The sequence below is a fragment of the Scylla paramamosain genome, chromosome 14, assembly GCF_035594125.1.
Source record: "Scylla paramamosain isolate STU-SP2022 chromosome 14, ASM3559412v1, whole genome shotgun sequence".
In the NCBI taxonomy this organism is placed as follows: Eukaryota; Metazoa; Arthropoda; class Malacostraca; order Decapoda; family Portunidae; genus Scylla; species Scylla paramamosain.
Genome location: NC_087164.1, coordinates 21,864,774 through 21,881,022, shown reverse-complemented (window position 1 = coordinate 21,881,022; position 16,249 = coordinate 21,864,774). Strand labels below are relative to the sequence as shown.

General features: G+C 44.5%; 3 protein-coding genes across 3 annotated transcripts; all 3 read right to left on the bottom strand.

Annotated features, from left to right (window-relative positions):
• Window positions 1-2,204: 2,204 nt before the first annotated feature.
• Window positions 2,205-5,165, bottom strand: LOC135107021 (uncharacterized). Its single transcript, XM_064016585.1, has 4 exons — window positions 5,003-5,165; window positions 4,285-4,429; window positions 3,634-3,853; window positions 2,205-3,446 (listed from the first exon to the last, which is right to left on the bottom strand). Exons 1-4 carry the CDS (start codon window positions 5,012-5,014, stop codon window positions 3,362-3,364), a joined length of 462 nt encoding a protein of 153 aa, XP_063872655.1. The 5' UTR covers window positions 5,015-5,165; the 3' UTR covers window positions 2,205-3,361.
• Window positions 5,166-9,199: 4,034 nt separating this feature from the next.
• On the bottom strand, window positions 9,200-11,198 carry LOC135107020 (uncharacterized). The gene is made up of 3 exons (XM_064016584.1): window positions 11,038-11,198; window positions 10,666-10,782; window positions 9,200-10,401 (listed from the first exon to the last, which is right to left on the bottom strand). The coding sequence occupies exons 1-3, from the start codon at window positions 11,191-11,193 to the stop codon at window positions 10,057-10,059; spliced, it is 618 nt and encodes a 205-aa protein (XP_063872654.1). The 5' UTR covers window positions 11,194-11,198; the 3' UTR covers window positions 9,200-10,056.
• Window positions 11,199-11,409: 211 nt separating this feature from the next.
• Window positions 11,410-15,994, bottom strand: LOC135107019 (uncharacterized). The gene is made up of 5 exons (XM_064016583.1): window positions 15,845-15,994; window positions 14,841-14,968; window positions 14,178-14,295; window positions 11,793-13,376; window positions 11,410-11,638 (listed from the first exon to the last, which is right to left on the bottom strand). The coding sequence occupies exons 1-5, from the start codon at window positions 15,894-15,896 to the stop codon at window positions 11,538-11,540; spliced, it is 1,983 nt and encodes a 660-aa protein (XP_063872653.1). The 5' UTR covers window positions 15,897-15,994; the 3' UTR covers window positions 11,410-11,537.
• Between the last annotated feature and the right edge of the window lie 255 nt (window positions 15,995-16,249).

The window sequence follows — 16,249 nt, the reverse complement described above, 5'->3', positions numbered from 1 at the left end:
GCCAGAGCGCACCTGTACAATATCTTTCATCTCACCTGGCGCAGTATGGACAGAAGCGTGCAAGTCATATGAATTAATTCTCTGATCGCAATGAAAGGTTATGAAAGGCGAGTTTCTAGATGAATAGGTCACGTGCAGCTTCGGGTGGCTGATTCACCTCCTCCTCTCCTTCCTTCCTCCTCCTCCTCTCCTTCCTTTCTCCTTCTCCTCTCCTTCCTTCCTCTTCCTCCTCCCCTCCCACACACACACACACCCTTATAAGGTACACCACCACCACGACCACAAAGCTGACGTGAGTGTCGTACTGGAAAGCAAAGAAAGGAGGAACTAAAAGGTGCTGTTGGTGCTCCCCTCGGGTTCCTCTCATCCTCCTCTTCCTCGCCCCGTCATCCCACGCCTCCCTTCGCACCACCCCAATAAGGGTTTGGACACAGCAGCCACTCATCATGCCCTAATCTTTCCTGCACTCTCTCCTCACAATCTCCTCAAACTGCCGGCTTCGTCACTCGTCACATCACCGCGTCCCATCCTCGCGCACCACAACTTGCCTTCACTCCTGCAGCCTTCACTACTCCTGCAGGTGCTGTAGTGAAGTCAGTTGCCATAGTTAATGTGACTTCATAATTATTGTTTAGGATACCAATGTAATGTTTTCCTTGGTATGATGTAATGTTTCTCTTGTTTGTTTTGTGTGCACTGATTGCCTCCCGTTCCAGTGTGATGCATTAATACTACGCAGATTACTTAGGGGATGTATGTAGTAACGCTGCTGCTGTTGCTGCTGCGATATTGTATATGTATTTGCTACTTTACGATGTCTACTATTGCGGGGGCCATGGTTGTGAAAGTGCTGTTTTGTATGCTTTGATCAAACAGGATATTGTCTTGTTTGCATGCTAAATACCTCGACACCAGAAATTATACGGATGCTAAAACTTTGGAAATAAAGAAAAAAAGGAAGGTAAAGGCAAGTTTATTACTTGTGTGTGTGTGTGTGTGTGTGTGTGTGTGTGTGTGTGTGTGTGTGTGTGTGTGTGTGTGTATGTGGGCAAAAATCGTTCATTGCATCTGACTATTAAGTGCCGATTAAGCCCTTAAGGCACTGACTAAGATGCTTTCCTCACCCCCTTCGATAAGCCTCTTCACACACAGGCAGCGCGCTGTACGCGTCCTACTTTACGAGCTTGACAGGGAACTTTGCTTTACATTTAACTTGAATACTCTAAACCTGCTCTTTCTTCTAGTGTTCATACTCAGGGATAAGTTTCACCGTTTTTGTTTGTGTAACAGATCCCAAACCTGGCGAGGTGACCGACCGCTCACCTAGCGGTCCACGATGGCTTGTTTCTTGGAGGAAGTTGATTATTTCCCGGCAGGCGATGACACCGCCGCGGGGCGAACCCACTGCTCAACTTCCTCAACGCTGCTACAGGCGGCAGGGACTTATATATGTATTACACGTGAAAAAGGCCGTTTCCATAGAGCTGACATGCATTGATATTTCTACGACTTGTTTTTGGTCCGGTTTTTTTTTTTTTTTTTTTTTTGAGAGAGAGAGAGAGAGAGAGAGAGAGAGAGAGAGAGAGAGAGAGAGAGAGAGAGAGAGAGAGAGAGAGAGAGAGAGAGAGAGAGAGAGATAACGAAACAAATGTACACGAAACAGAAAGTTGGTTCTTTGAATGAAATATTTGCTGATCATGTGAATTATCAGATGGAGGAAGTCAAGAGATTCAGCTGTTTCTCTTTGATGGAAGACTTTAACATGTCCGTGGGTATCTGTCTTTAGGAGCGCGCGTTGTGTGTGTGTGTGTGTGTGTGTGTGTGTGTGTGTGTGTGTGTGTGTGTGCATGACGTGCTGTGTATTTCAGGGTTTGTGCAGGATGGGTGTGTGAACATTGAAGATGAATCAGTCTTCTTCACACATACGAGTACATAAGCCGTCGTATTATCAAGCTCACCGTATGTGCGCTATCTATTTTCCTGCTTATCTGCTTGTATATATATAGACGTACCTTTCTATCTATCTATCCATCTGTCTTTCCGTCTATCTTCCTTTCTTTCATTCTTTTCTTTTTTTGTCTGTCTGTCTATCTATTTCTCTATCTATCTATACATCTATACATCTATCTAGCTATCAATCAAAACACTCCACCATTTGTTGACTCTTATGTAAAGGAGCTTTGAGGTGAATAAGTACAACATTAGAAACATGAACTATTATTATTATTATTGCTTGTGGACCTCGACACGTGACTCAAGACAATTGCTGCCCAAGACAATGCCGTTGCGTATCATCAAGGTCAATAAAATCATCCTTCTATTAACCCCGCGTACTCTTAAAACAAGTCAACGTGTGCTCTGTTTATCTGCGCCACGAACCCACCGGAGGCAGACCCAACACCCTAATAAGTAGTCTAGTAGGAAGAGTCTTTTGCGTGTAACCTCGATCATAGTGCTTCATACTCTTACAATCTCCCCCCGACACCGTGATAAGTAATCCAACAGGAAGAGTCTTTTTTACCTTTTTTTTAACAGTCTCGTCATAGTCAACTACATACTGCAGGTTCCCGAAGTCATTTGCCATAGAATAACATCATCAGCAGCACAAAAGCACGTTACCTACACATAATAATTACCGTGTGCTTTGGACCGTAATGTGAAATACTTCTGCGCCGCATCTCCGTTATTTTTAAAAGGCTCTACTTGAAGTTACGCGGATTTTTAAGGGTGTTTATGACAGTTCTAGTGATGAATGATCAAATATTTCTACATTATTAACAGGAGAAACACTCTTAAGAATCCGTTTAAAGATCTTTGTGGCCCTTAAAAACAGTCGTGGTGAGAGAGCAAAGCGTTTCAGAATAAGGGTTTTGGAGTGAGAAGAGAAACACCAGTTAAAGAACATAAGAACATAAGAAATAAGGGAAGCTGCAAGAAGCGACCAGGCTTACACGTATCAGTCCCTGTATGAAATATACCTACCTATTTCCACCAAGCATCCCCATTCATAAACCCGTCTAATCTTCTCTTAAAGCTCCCTAATGTCTTAACACAAACAACATGATCTACCAGTGGCTACAACCTCTCAAAGCATACCCAAATAAAGTCGTGGTTTGGAGTCATTTGCTGCACTCACTCCTACTGTCTTTTGCGTGTTTTGCTTACATCTAATCTGGTAATGACAGTTTCCTTACAAATCATAACTAACAGAATGCCAGTAGATAAGGAAAAAAATAAACACAGAAGGGAGTGAGAGCAGCCAACAGGTTAACTGACTGCTGGCCATGTCTTTACGTGTGTCCAGTTGTCCTTCACGGTTTTGCAAAGTTTGAAGAATTGACGTCAGAGTGCAGAAGTCGGATTACGAGTAGCCGTTTGCCTCAACCGCCTGCATCACTCTTCCCGTGAGTTCCTCCATTCCACCTTCTTCATGCTCACCGGAAGAACTGCGGAGGTAACACAGGCTTTCACACACAGAACAGGAAAACAAGGGTAAGTCATCATTAAGAGTCACACGTAATGTATTAAGTCATGTATTCGGGAGGGCTGCCTAGTGTGGATAAGCTCCGCTCTGTACCATGTAGATCTACTTGTGTTCATTGAGTCTCGTCATCATGATCCACAGTGACTCACCTCCAGCTGCGACCCAGAACGTTCTTTCCGAGCACAAAGGTGGTGACGAAGTACCAGATGACGCCGCCGATAACGAGAGGGATGGTGATGAGGTACAGCGGCCACAGAGCACTCGAGAAGTCAACCACAACGGGATTCAAGAAAAGGGAGGAGTCGGCGTCCAGAGTGAACACTTTGGAAGCCGCATCCAGGATTTCCTTGGTGAGCTCAGTCGTGTTTTCTGTGACAAATTAATCCACTTATTACGAGTATTTGAAACGGGTTATGTGCTTAACTTAATGAATTAAAACTGGAACATGCGAAGAGACTTGAAAATGTCAGCTTATTCTTATTATCAAAGACAGAATCAGATTTTTTCGAAGGATGCCTTATAAAAGAAGAAGAACAACAACAACAACAACAGCAACAACAACAACGACAACAAATGAAACAAAGAAGAAGAAGAAGAAGAAGAAGAAGAAGATCAAAAACCACCACCACCACCACCACCACCACCACAAACAACAACAACAACAACAACAAAGAGAACACAACAGTTACCCTTCACATATCCACACACACACACACACACACACACACACACACACACACACGCACATATCGAAACGAGCTCCGTCAACTTAATACACCACACAGACATTTCCCCCTCACCTGACGATTCCCCGAGCAGGGCAGAGGTGAGGGACAGAACACGGGGGAGGAGATACTTCAGGAGTTCTGCCGTGGATGTGGTGTTGTCAGTGCTCGCGGCCGCCACAGCCTCGGCCAGACGTGCATGATCCATGTTCTCCGCGGCCTGCAGAGGAACCAAGGCTCACTGTGTTAGTAATCGGGAAGTAAGTGGGCTTGATGAAGTTAATCATGAGAGAGAGAGAGAGAGAGAGAGAGAGAGAGAGAGAGAGAGAGAGAGAGAGAGAGAGAGAGAGAGAGAGAGAGAGAGAGAGAGAGAGAGAGAGAGAGAGAGAGAGTATGTGTGTGTTAAGGAAAAAAAAAAATTCCCAAATAGAGTGATAAGTGACAGGAAAACACTTATCAGTTAGGATATCAGTGTCAAATCAATAAGGAGCTTTTAGAAGAAGTCTAGATGAATTTATGTAGAGGGATGATAGATGGATTTAAGTAGATATGCTTTATACAGGGGGTCTGCCTCGTGTAGGCCTACTGGCTTCTTGCAACTTCCCTTACTTTTCTTATGTTCTGATGTTCTTATTACACCTTTCAGTCTTCCAGGAATTAGACGTTACCAGTATTACTGTCACCTGATATTCAACACCTTGTCCTGCAAATAAGCTTTACGAATCACCAACGGTCACCTAAATGATATAAGTATTCGGAATGTATGGGGATTAACATTACTTTTGGTACGTACGTAGTCAGACATCACACCAACACAAGCTTTGAGAACACAGGATAAAGTACTCCAGGGAATCTTGCTGCCAGACTCACGAGAACTCCTCTGAGCACTGACTGTAATAGCATAAGGAGACCCACCACTGACTCCTAGCTCGCCTCCGCCGCCACCTGGCCAACTAATGAGTGACCAACCAGGTGCCGTCCCTCCTCGCTGCTGCCTGGCCTTGTTTTGCGGCGTCCCGTTTGCGATGTCCCGTTAATGTGTGTGTGTGTGTGTGTGTGTGTGTGCTCGTTAAGATTAAGTAGGCAATCAGACATCTGTTACAGTTCGTGATCTTCCTATAGTATCGTATTTTGTGTTATTCTGCAGATTTACTTGCTCATTTATTCATTTCGCAGTGTTCGCCAAATGTATTAACCAACTGAGAGGAATGAGACGCTTCAGAGCTTAGAAGAGACATACAAAACGCAGAGTAGTCATCCTTAGAGGGAGAGGATAAACATTACTGAGCCAACTGTACATCATTACTCATTTCTGCCATCTCTTTTCATCCCGTGTATCTACTTATGCTAACCGTCTCCCTTTCTCTCATATCAATAATCCTTCATTACATATGGGTGGCGCTATTATCTCGTTGCGGCGCCAAATTATGTCAGTCAATCAGTCAATCAATCAATCAACCATTACGTATGAAGGAAAATGTCGTGAAGGTTCGTCTTGTAATCAGTAAGAGGGGAGGCATGGCCGGCGCAGCAATGGGTCGGTCAGTAGTCCCTTGCTCATAAATAATAGCACAGACCCGTTACTCGTTCCCGCAGTAGCGAGAAAGTGACCCACGGTCCAAACTGTGTTGTTACACATGTCCAGCACCGCCTGTGCAGGAAACACGTAACCTTTGTGGACGACTGTTCTCTTGAAGGCACAAAACAATAGTGGCTGTGCTGCAGATACATTAGATGAGTCGTCTGTAGAGGAGATTTTTACTGTATAAGCAAAACATCTGATATTTCAATAAGAGAAAAAGAGAGAGAAAATTGAGTGTACGTAAATGAAGAAAGGAAAGTAAAAAAATCTAAAGGAATATATCGCGTTCATGACGAAACTCATAAAACACCTTAACAGTTTCCCCCTTGTTTTTCTCGGCACTAATAGGAAAAATGGCTGGGAACTGCAAGCGAATCAATTTAGGGAAATAATCAGTTGCCTGGCTGGTTATTCAAACGATCCTCCTTGTAAGGCACGAGAAGCGCGGGTGTCCTCAGGGTGCACAGTGTTCTTGTGCAACCTGGAAGTGTGGGTGAGGAACACTCCAGGCTAATTCCAGGTAAAGGAACATACACATTCTCGTAAATTAACATTTCTATTTGCCTTTTATATTAGCGTAGTAGAAAAATGGAATTTTCAGGACGAACCATTTTGTAAATTGAAAGCCTCACAATGTGGTCACCGTTACAAGTTAACACGATGACAGGGCGTTCCTTGTCCAGCGGGAACACACCAGCGCTCCCTTGCGATCAAAGCATTCCTTACACTGTCACTTCTGTAACCAAGACTCCTCAGTGCGAGTAACAAATGTTTCCTTCGAAGGCCTCCAGCCAAGCAGAATGACTTGTGGCTTCACAATCAATATTTGCGCTCTGAGTCCGTGAAAGTTAGTACAACAGCTTTTAAGGGAAAGGTGAAAGTAGTGGGCACTGACTCCCTCAACTCCATCAAATACTCCGCTTCAACGATTCCTTCTTCCTTTCATTGTATGTATGCGATACATACATTATATATATATATATATATATATATATATATATATATATATATATATATATATATATATATATATATATATATATATATATATATATATATATATATATATATCAAAATAAGGTAAGTACAGTCTCAAGCAACGGTGCCGGAGAAAAGGAAGCGGCATCTACTTTGCGAGTTCACAAGAGTAACAACCATAAAAATAGCGGGAGAAGACGGTAACAGAGGCAACACTGCGGCAGACTGTGAACAGACCGCAGACGTCGTGAGGAGACGAAGAGACGAATAGTTTCATTTCATACTGGCTAGAGGTGTTACGTGGGTGCAGCCTGACACGCAGACAAGATGATCGCGGCCTCTGGGATGACAGAAAAAAATAACTAAAGAAGTTAACGCAGAACTTAGATTTATTTAAATGAACTCATTGATGTGGATATTACGTCTAGTCTCCCTTCTCTCTTTGTGCTTCCTCTCAACGCTCGTCATTACGTAACTCGTGGAAAACGTTCTCATTTTGCTTCGATGGCGTTCATGCGGTGGCGGATGTCACGCTTGGTTGGTGCTCACTGGAAGGGCGCGAGGCTTTAATACCTCGGATGGGCTATTGTCACGGCAAACTGCGCCAGAAAGAGGATGATATGGTATAACTATCTGTGGAGGTGTTGATGCGCGGTGACCAGCGAGTTCCTTGTGGCGATGATACGAAAGTGTGACGCGCAACTTTGGCGAGGCGGGAAAGGTGAAGCGAAGACAATCATATGTTTGTGTGGAGATGGTATGACTGTAGGAAAGCTGTTGAAAAAAAAAAAGGAAGTGAAAGAAAGTCGTAGAGGGATGAGTTGCAGAAGGGTTGTGTAGTGTTATAACGATTCTCTCTCTCTCTCTCTCTCTCTCTCTCTCTCTCTCTCTCTCTCTCTCTCTCTCTCTCTCTCTCTCTCTCTCTCTCTCTCATGACACAACCAATAACTCATAACGTAAGGAACAAGAACACAAGTCGACACGATAACACGCATAGTCTGTCAAGATGATGGATGAGATGGCGGGAAGAACGCAAACAGCCATGCCCAAACACACACTCCACACAAACACACATACACCCACACCCTCCCACGAACCCGAGGAAGACGCAAAGACGCAAAGACCACAGTGAAGCAGCAACCGTTAAGAAGACCTCATTTTTTTTTTACCACCGCAGAGGAAGCACTACTTAGCATTCCCTTCTTGAGCCTGACACAGCTACGCCGGCCACCTGTGGTTCCCGCGGAGGCTAACAGGTGTCGTGACGTGCGTGATGTGGCTACGTGTGTCACCTGCCTGGACTGTATGTTACATTATCATTCCGCTAACTTGCTCTTTGTCACTTGTGTGTTTGTGTGTTTGTGTGTGTGTGTGTGTGGGTGGGTGGGTGAGTGTGTCCAGAATTTATATAACAATACAGAATCTCAGTCACGTAGTAGCAAACGTAAGTGTAGCACTATTATGATGACATTCGTTCAATATGCAAACTGTAAATATAATAAATAAAACTTCCTAATACTTACCTCACCTCGACCAAATACTGACAAAAAAAACAAAGAGATTTATAAGTGTATTGTCTCATCGGCATCACAAACACAGCAAAGGAATGTAAGAAAATAAGGAGGCCAAAAAAGGTAAGCTGACCTACACAAGGCGGTTCCTGGAACAGGCTCGTATTCTGAAATGGTGAAGGTTCTCATAAGGAATATTTTGAAAGGTTACAAGGATGATTATTCGGGCTCTCATAGGTGTTTCATTTAAGTAATGATGTGGAACTATTGTTAAACTATTACTGGAATCATAAAATCATCCTTGAAAACCGTAATAACCTCCAGTACAGCCTGTTAGAAGTAGTCATGGTAAGATTAAGATGCTGAAACGTTTAAGAATAGGAAACATAGTTACCATGTTACACAGAGAGCACCTCCTGTCTTGGCGCGTGACGAGACCCGGTGTGAGGAGATCCCAGGGAAAGCAAAGGGAAGAGGCCCCTTCTTCGCCAGGCCGCCAGCTCCAGACTGGTGGCGCGCCTCGGCCGCCTCGGTGACCGTCAAAGCAGCGAGGCACAGCTGGCAGGCAGTTCCGGTGTTACTGTCAAGGAGACTTGTAGGTCTTCCTCAGTCGTCATTTAACTTACCGGTAAGACAGGAGTGATTTAATAGTTTCTTGAACTTGAATAAAATCATTGTGATTATACTGATTATGTTGAAAGGTGCGTCATTTTTTCTTTTCTTCCTTTTTCGCTAAGAATATATAAAACAGACAAAAATGGGTCACAGTTTTCATGAGTCATGGCACTGACAAGGCGATGTGTGTATGTGTTTGTGTGTATGTGTGTGTGTGTGTGTGTGTGTGTGTGTGTGTGTGTGTGTGTGTGTGTGTGTGTGTGTGTGTGTTTGGGGGTGGGGAAACGGGGTAGGGGCCCCGACGAAACACCAACGACGTACGAATATAACTTATTTAGTACATGATGTACGTGTCAAGAATACAGGCCAAGGGTTGACTGAGACACATGGCCCTTAATTGCCTACCTGTATGCATTTACATCTAGTCATATTACACATATTAAAGCCAATGTGTGTTGGGGAGGGGAAAAGGGTAGGGGGCCCGACGAAACACTAACGACGTACGAATGTAACTTATTTAGTACATGATGCCAAGAAGACAGGCCGAGGGTTGAGTAAGACACATGGCCCTTAATTACTTGCCTGAATCCAATTACATCTATCATATTACACATGTCAAAGCCAATTACGTTTCTTCTTGGCGCGGGTCAGGTATCGCACTGCAGACAAAAACGAGAATGGAGAGTGTCCTGAGGTCTCATTCTCAAATATTTCTGTATTTATCTCGACCATGTACATTTATTAGGCTTCATTCAAAGTTTATTCCGTTTTCAAAGTCGTTTTTAATTATTGTAGTGAAAGTTCAACGGGCATTCTAAATCTTTAATAAAAACAAAAAGATATCCACCACGATTAATCATCTTCTTGGCCTTCCAAAACACGAAAGCCCAAAGCGTTTCAAAACATGTGGCGTGGTATTAATCGGGAAGTGGAGGTAGCGTCAGTATTTATCATCACTGGAACATTTATCTAATGATTCACCGCAAAGCCAGGCAGTAAGCATTATCCCGCTGTCTCTAACGCACAGTAACTATCTTCAACGTCGTCTCTTCAAACGCACACTAAATTTCTGAACATTCCACTTCGGCACCACAAATACGTCATCAGAACCAGGAGACTCTGGAACACACTCTATTAACACTGAACACGGACATACAGGGATTAGAGAGAACCCTGCTGGAGGAGGAGCACCCAGTACACGATATTGAGAACCACCACCATGAGGGGCACCACCCACATCCTCACGGCAATCATTATCCGCTCGGCCGTCAGTCTGGAGTGTCGAGCAGCACTCTTCATCGCGGGATGTACCTTCACGATCTGTTGTCTCTCTGAGATGTACTCTGTCAGCACGTGAATCATTGTGATGAAGAAGAGGAGAGAAATGATGGAGAAGAACCACATGTCGATCATCTTGACGTAGGCCGTGACGGGGAGCGAGTCCGAGGTGTTGCTGAAGAGTGTGTATAGCACCAGTAGTGTTGTGAGGCTCACCGCCATGCGCACCTGTGGGAGAAGTACTGTCAGGTGACTCGAGGACCTGCCGCCAAGGAAGTGTTGTGCTGCATGCTTTAAGTGAAGTTGGTATGCATCACAACTCTTCCTAGTCATCCGTTTTCTCTCTTTTTTTTTTTTCTCGCAAGTTGTATGTATAAGAAGTGAGGTAATTAGTAAATGCATACAAGCACACACACACACACACACACACACACACACACACACACACACGAATGACTGTCAAAGAGTGTGATAACATGAAAGATAACGTACGTCCATCATCTCCAGCTTGATGTAGAGAGTTGCATATCCGACGCACAGCAGCATTGAGGTGGGCAGGAACACTGTCACCACGATCACCGTCCACCGCCGCTTCACCTCGAATGTCATCTGTGGGCAGCCCGGAGTGACTCCTCGTAATTCTTAGCACAACGTTGTCACTTAACCTCAACAAGGGAAGCTATCTTTCGAAATCTCAAGTAACATAAAAGCTTGCTATACTGATTGGAAATTCTTGTTTAATTGTGTGGCTTATAAAGTACGAATTACATTAAATTCTGTTGAAAAAATCGCCTTAAGGAAAAATGGAAAATTTACATGACACAACACGGGAGACATAACTAGAGTTGTTCCCACGATACTCACCTCGAGGACACTGAAGAGAGTCTCGTTGTTGCCTCCTTCCGTCACGGCCAGAGAAGTCTTGCTCACTTCGTAGTCAGGTAAAAACCTCTCCTCCAAATAGATTATCTTTGCTTCATTCATCGCGAATATGGCCTGTTCCTTGCTGGCAGAAGCCATCTTGATCAGGATAAGGCACTTTTGCTTGTCAAAGGGGTAGTAGAAAACCTCAAAGGAACAAGCAAAACTTCCACTGAAATAGAATGTGACATTTTTTTAACATACATACTGTTTTGGAACATGAAGATCTATGTAAAATGGAGACGAGGAGGATACGTGGCTGGAAGTTAAAGGCTGACTTAATGGATCAAAAAGTAATGCAAAGGAAGAACAAGCAGTGGAGGGAGGATGTGAGTGCATGGACTTGAAATTGTTGATGATGAGATGATGATGAGGATGACCTTGGCAAATGAGTGTGAGTGCGAGTCAAACTAACAGACAATCTTTTTTCCCTGAGTTTCATTTCACATTAGAATCCCACGTAAAGGTGAAGCAGGAGGCCTCGCGCAGCACCTGAAGTGTTGCTGCTGCACCACCAGAGCCGCGTCGCCGCCAAACGCAATATCTGGTGACGAGAAGACTCACGTGAGACAAATCAGTGACGCACCAGTTAGTGATATTATGCTATGGTTCCAGTGCAACAGTTGTTGCCTTTGTGGCTGTTATTTATTTATTTTTTTCTGAAAGGAGTGTGAGCGACAGAACCAAAGATTATTTACCCATCTTCTCGTCATTGTACTGAGGTGGCAGTGGTCCTTTCAGCTTCCTGACGCTAAACTCTTCTTGTATCAAGTTGATCTTCCCGTCATAAACATTTGGGAAGGCCAGCCTCGGCTTCCATATGTTTTTGGTTTCATTTTCAGTCAGTTTGTTCCACTCCAGTGTGTCGCCGAGGTTGAGATAGGTGATCCTCGGGTCCGGCCACTGCAGGTCGAGGCTCATCTCTACGTCAATCGCCCGCCGCACGTCACTGATCCTCGTGATGCGAAGAATGCGAACCACTGAGCCGAGAAGGAGAGGCCGAGTGCCTTGTGTGTTGGTGGGCGGCTGGGTGGGGCGGTAACCGCGGGGCAGCACCAACATTTGACAGTCGTCCTCGTCCGAGAAATCTGGACAGTTGTTGTTGCCGTCACAGCGATACTTCTTGGCAATGCAGTCCCCATTGGAGCAAGCGAACTCAGTGTTGGCACAGACGGAGAAGCTGAGAGTGATCTCAGCGTTAGGAGGAAGCTTGCAGATGCCGCGTCTCAAGGTCCAGCGGTGGCGTCCAAGAGGGTAAGAGTCTTCTGAAAGGAGTGTAGTGGTGGCAACCACCGCACTGTGCGCCAGGTCGTACATCTCCCATTCTACTCCTTCCCTCCTGTACACTAAGTTGCCGTAGTAGCCGTGGAAGTAAGGCTTCTCGCTCTTGTAGCCAAGCACTTCATAGAATGTCTCGGCCTCACTCGGGGAACAAAGGCCACGAAGACGGAGGGGTTTGGAGTATGACACCTGGCAGGGCACACAGGCGGCCCACTTGATGCTGCAGGACGTGTCCACCCACAGGCCGCTCAGCAGGAACATCAGGATGCAGTCCTCTCCGTCCCCACCATTGGGTTCATTCTGTTCGAAGGGAGGGTCTGTAACTATTGTTCCGTCGATGAATTTGCGCCACACGTTCTCTTGCTCTCTGTCGGTGGCGCCCACCCACAGGTGGTAGTTGTTGGCCAAGCATTCGGAACTAAAGAGGAGAGACTCATTGAAGAGGGCGGTGTTTTGAGTGTGGGTGGAAGGGCTGTACATGTCGTAGCCGACTCTGCGACACGCCTGCAAGGAATCCGGCAGATTTCTGCGTTCGGGAAAAATAACGTAATCGACAGACGCTTCACAAAACTCCTTAGCCTCGTGAAGCTCAATGGTGACATTGGTCAGCGTCATCTCGTCTCTTTCTAATGAAAAAATGTCTCCAGAAGCAACAATACCGCAGGAAGCTTGCTGCTTGATTTCTGCTTCAGTGACGCGTCTGCTGTAGATGTTCATGAGCGCGAGGCGGCCGCGGTAGCTCTGGTCTGGGTCATATCCGCCTGCCAACAGGTCCTGCTCCTGACCCAGAGCAATCACGCCTCGCAGGGGCACCGGCACCCGGGAAGTGGCAATGGTGCCTCCTCCCAGCTCCTCCCCGCCTATGTACACCGCGTACTCCCCTTGGTAGAACACGTGGCAGTAATGCTTCCACGTGTGCAGGTCAATGGCAGTGACGAGGTGAGGGAATCCCAGCTGCCTCACGCCATTGTAGTAAAACCCAAGCTGGCCGCCGCGCCGATCTGGAGTGAGCATAGACAACATTAGTATCATAAGTTCACCAAATTAAATTGTATTCAACTTTCCGTTAAGCAGCGTAAAAGGCTGCAAAATGCTTAACATATTAAAGTGTCTAAATATCTTATCCTATGCCAGACACTTGTGGTTTTCTTTAAGAATTAAACAATTTTAATCGCAGTACTGCTTCTCCTTTCTTATCACTGAGAAAATTAAGCAAAGAAAAGTAAAATTAGAGAAGAAATGGTGAGACAAAGCACAGCACTATATATCGATATCATTCCTCACCGCGCTGTCAGAATTCCTGGAACGGCGAATAGCACAACATTCAACAGCTTCTGGCATTTATTTCCATGGGCAGATATGCGAGTGATATTGCAGAGCTTTAAGTACATATATGGATGGGCAGCAATAAAACATTAAAGTGATTCTGAGAACCTACGTAGTCTTGATGCTGAATTCAAATATGTCCTACCATCCATACAGTCGTGCTAAGTGTGTGTCCAGCGGTTTTTTCGGTGCAGGGCGGGTGTGGGTGTGCATCGCGGGTGTGGGTGTGTATTTGCTCTCACCAACACAATTTCCAGAGGCCACAGAGATGATTAGCGGATTCTCAAGACAGTTTTTTCTTTCATCAATGTAGAAATATTGTTAATCTGTCACTAAAACACAAAAACACAGCCATAAAAACCAATGTAAATTTAACTAAAGCCTTTTGAAAGTCGTCGGGGTACGGCGCAGTGAGTAAGAATTCTGTGTTGTAAGGAAAGCGTGAAGCGTGATGTGGTGGCGGGAATGCGACTCACACAGGTGGAGGATGTCGTTCTCGTAGTCTGAGGCAGCGAGGGACAGGTGGGTCTCGTAGCTGGTCAGAGTGTCAGGCTTGGCCCAGTAACACACACTCATCTCTGACGCCTCTCCGCCCTGCCGCATTCCACCAACAGGTAAGAATGAAAGTATGTCAGATTTGTCATTGTAACAGCAAAAAAATCCGTAGAGAGAGAGAGAGAGAGAGAGAGAGAGAGAGAGAGAGAGAGAGAGAGAGAGAGAGAGAGAGAGAGAGAGAGAGAGAGAGAGAGAGAGAGAAGCCATAAAGACGAAAATATAGTCTCAGGAGCTAAGAAATACACTATAATTTTCTCCTAAAGTAAAGAGACTGAATTATTCACGCTACACTCACACAACATCTTCACTGGTATCTTAATGTAAGTGTATTCCCCCATCTGACAATCTACTGGGAAGGAAAGGGCGCTGAGATTTACGATAAGCTGACACCCAAAGTCCCTGACACCTTAGAAATATTTGACACGTTAAACAGTCATTTTCCTGAAGAACAACGTCAGGTAGAACATCAAAGCATTATTTAGATTTCAGACGCTTGTGGGGTGAATATTTCTTGACTGTGAGTAAGGGAGAAAAGTTGATAATCTGTTCCTTTCTCACTTATCTCTCGCTTCTTGAAAACTCACCTCTGGAAACTTGAGGGAGAGGTTGTAGGTGGCCACGACGTCTGGCCGGGAGGGTGCTTCCAGATCCAGCTGCATTCCCAGTACTTTCACCTCCTCGCCTGCCACTTCTCTCCTCCCGCCTCCGCCAGCTGCCACATAACAGTGAGAAAGAGGTGTCTGTACATATTGCTGGAACACTTTAAATCTCTGACCGTTATAGCTTCTCTTCTTAATAAAATAGTCTTGTGTAAGTTTAGAGTATGACTCCAAAAGACACTTCTGCCCTCCCACTTCCGCCAGCAGCCGTGCAAGAAGGAAAAGAGATGTTTGTACAAATTGCTGAAATGCTTTAAATCTTTGACTGCTACAGCTTCTCTTCACGTTTAATAAAATAGTTTAGTGTAAGTTTGGAGAATGATATCAAAAGACACTACTAACAACAAAACGTACAGTCGGATACCTCAAACATATTTTATGCCCGCAGTTTATTTATTTTATACGTACTAAGGAGTTAGGAAGGAAGCAAAACGGATAAAAGTAGAGAGTTTCAGAGTTTATCACTAGAAGAAATTAATGAGTGAAGATACAGGTTAACTTTTACATTAGCGAGGTGGAAAGAAGAGAGATGAGATTAATTAGAAAGTCCTTGTACTTAAGTGAAATCGCAAGGTAACAAGTGTCGTGGTGTCAGCATTCAAAAGGTTTAAGTCAATTTATTCCAAGTTTTAAACTACTGATGTTGAATATAAGACGGATTTACTGATGTGAAGGTTGCATCGACAAACGGTTCACTACCTTATATTTTTACCGTAAATAGTGGACGAGCGTGGTGTCACTGGTCATCAATCAGAACACTAAAGAAAATAACCCTCTAATATTAGTGAGATTTATCTGGCTACAGTAGTTTTCATTATGTATTAAACACCAACAAGGATAAGACGATGATATAGGAAAATTAAATAAAGTGAGTTTGTGTCTGTGTGTGTGTATTATCTCGTTTATGTCAAAACCAGAGACACACTCACCGCCACAGAAGAGGAAGAGGATGGTGGCACAGAAACGCTGCTTCCAACACATGCTTCCTCTCACCCTCGCGCCGCCCGCCAGATACCGGGATCACATGCACCCACGCTGATCACCACGCCGCTGAGCCAGTGTGCTGAGGGGCAGGTGAATGCAGTTAAGAGGAAAGAGACCTATTTTTCTTCTCTTTATAGGTGTGAAGCAGGCTAATCAAGAACACACTCAAAAGAAAAAGAAAGTAAATAAATAAATAAATAAAATAAAGAGAAAAGGGGGAAAAAGAATCCTTAATTAGTCGAATTCATGTTTTCTTGCTCTTTTCATTCTTAGTTTTCATATAAAGATTCAGAATCCTTTTAAAACCTAACGCTGGAATCACGAAAATTCGCTTGAAAATCCCAACCTGT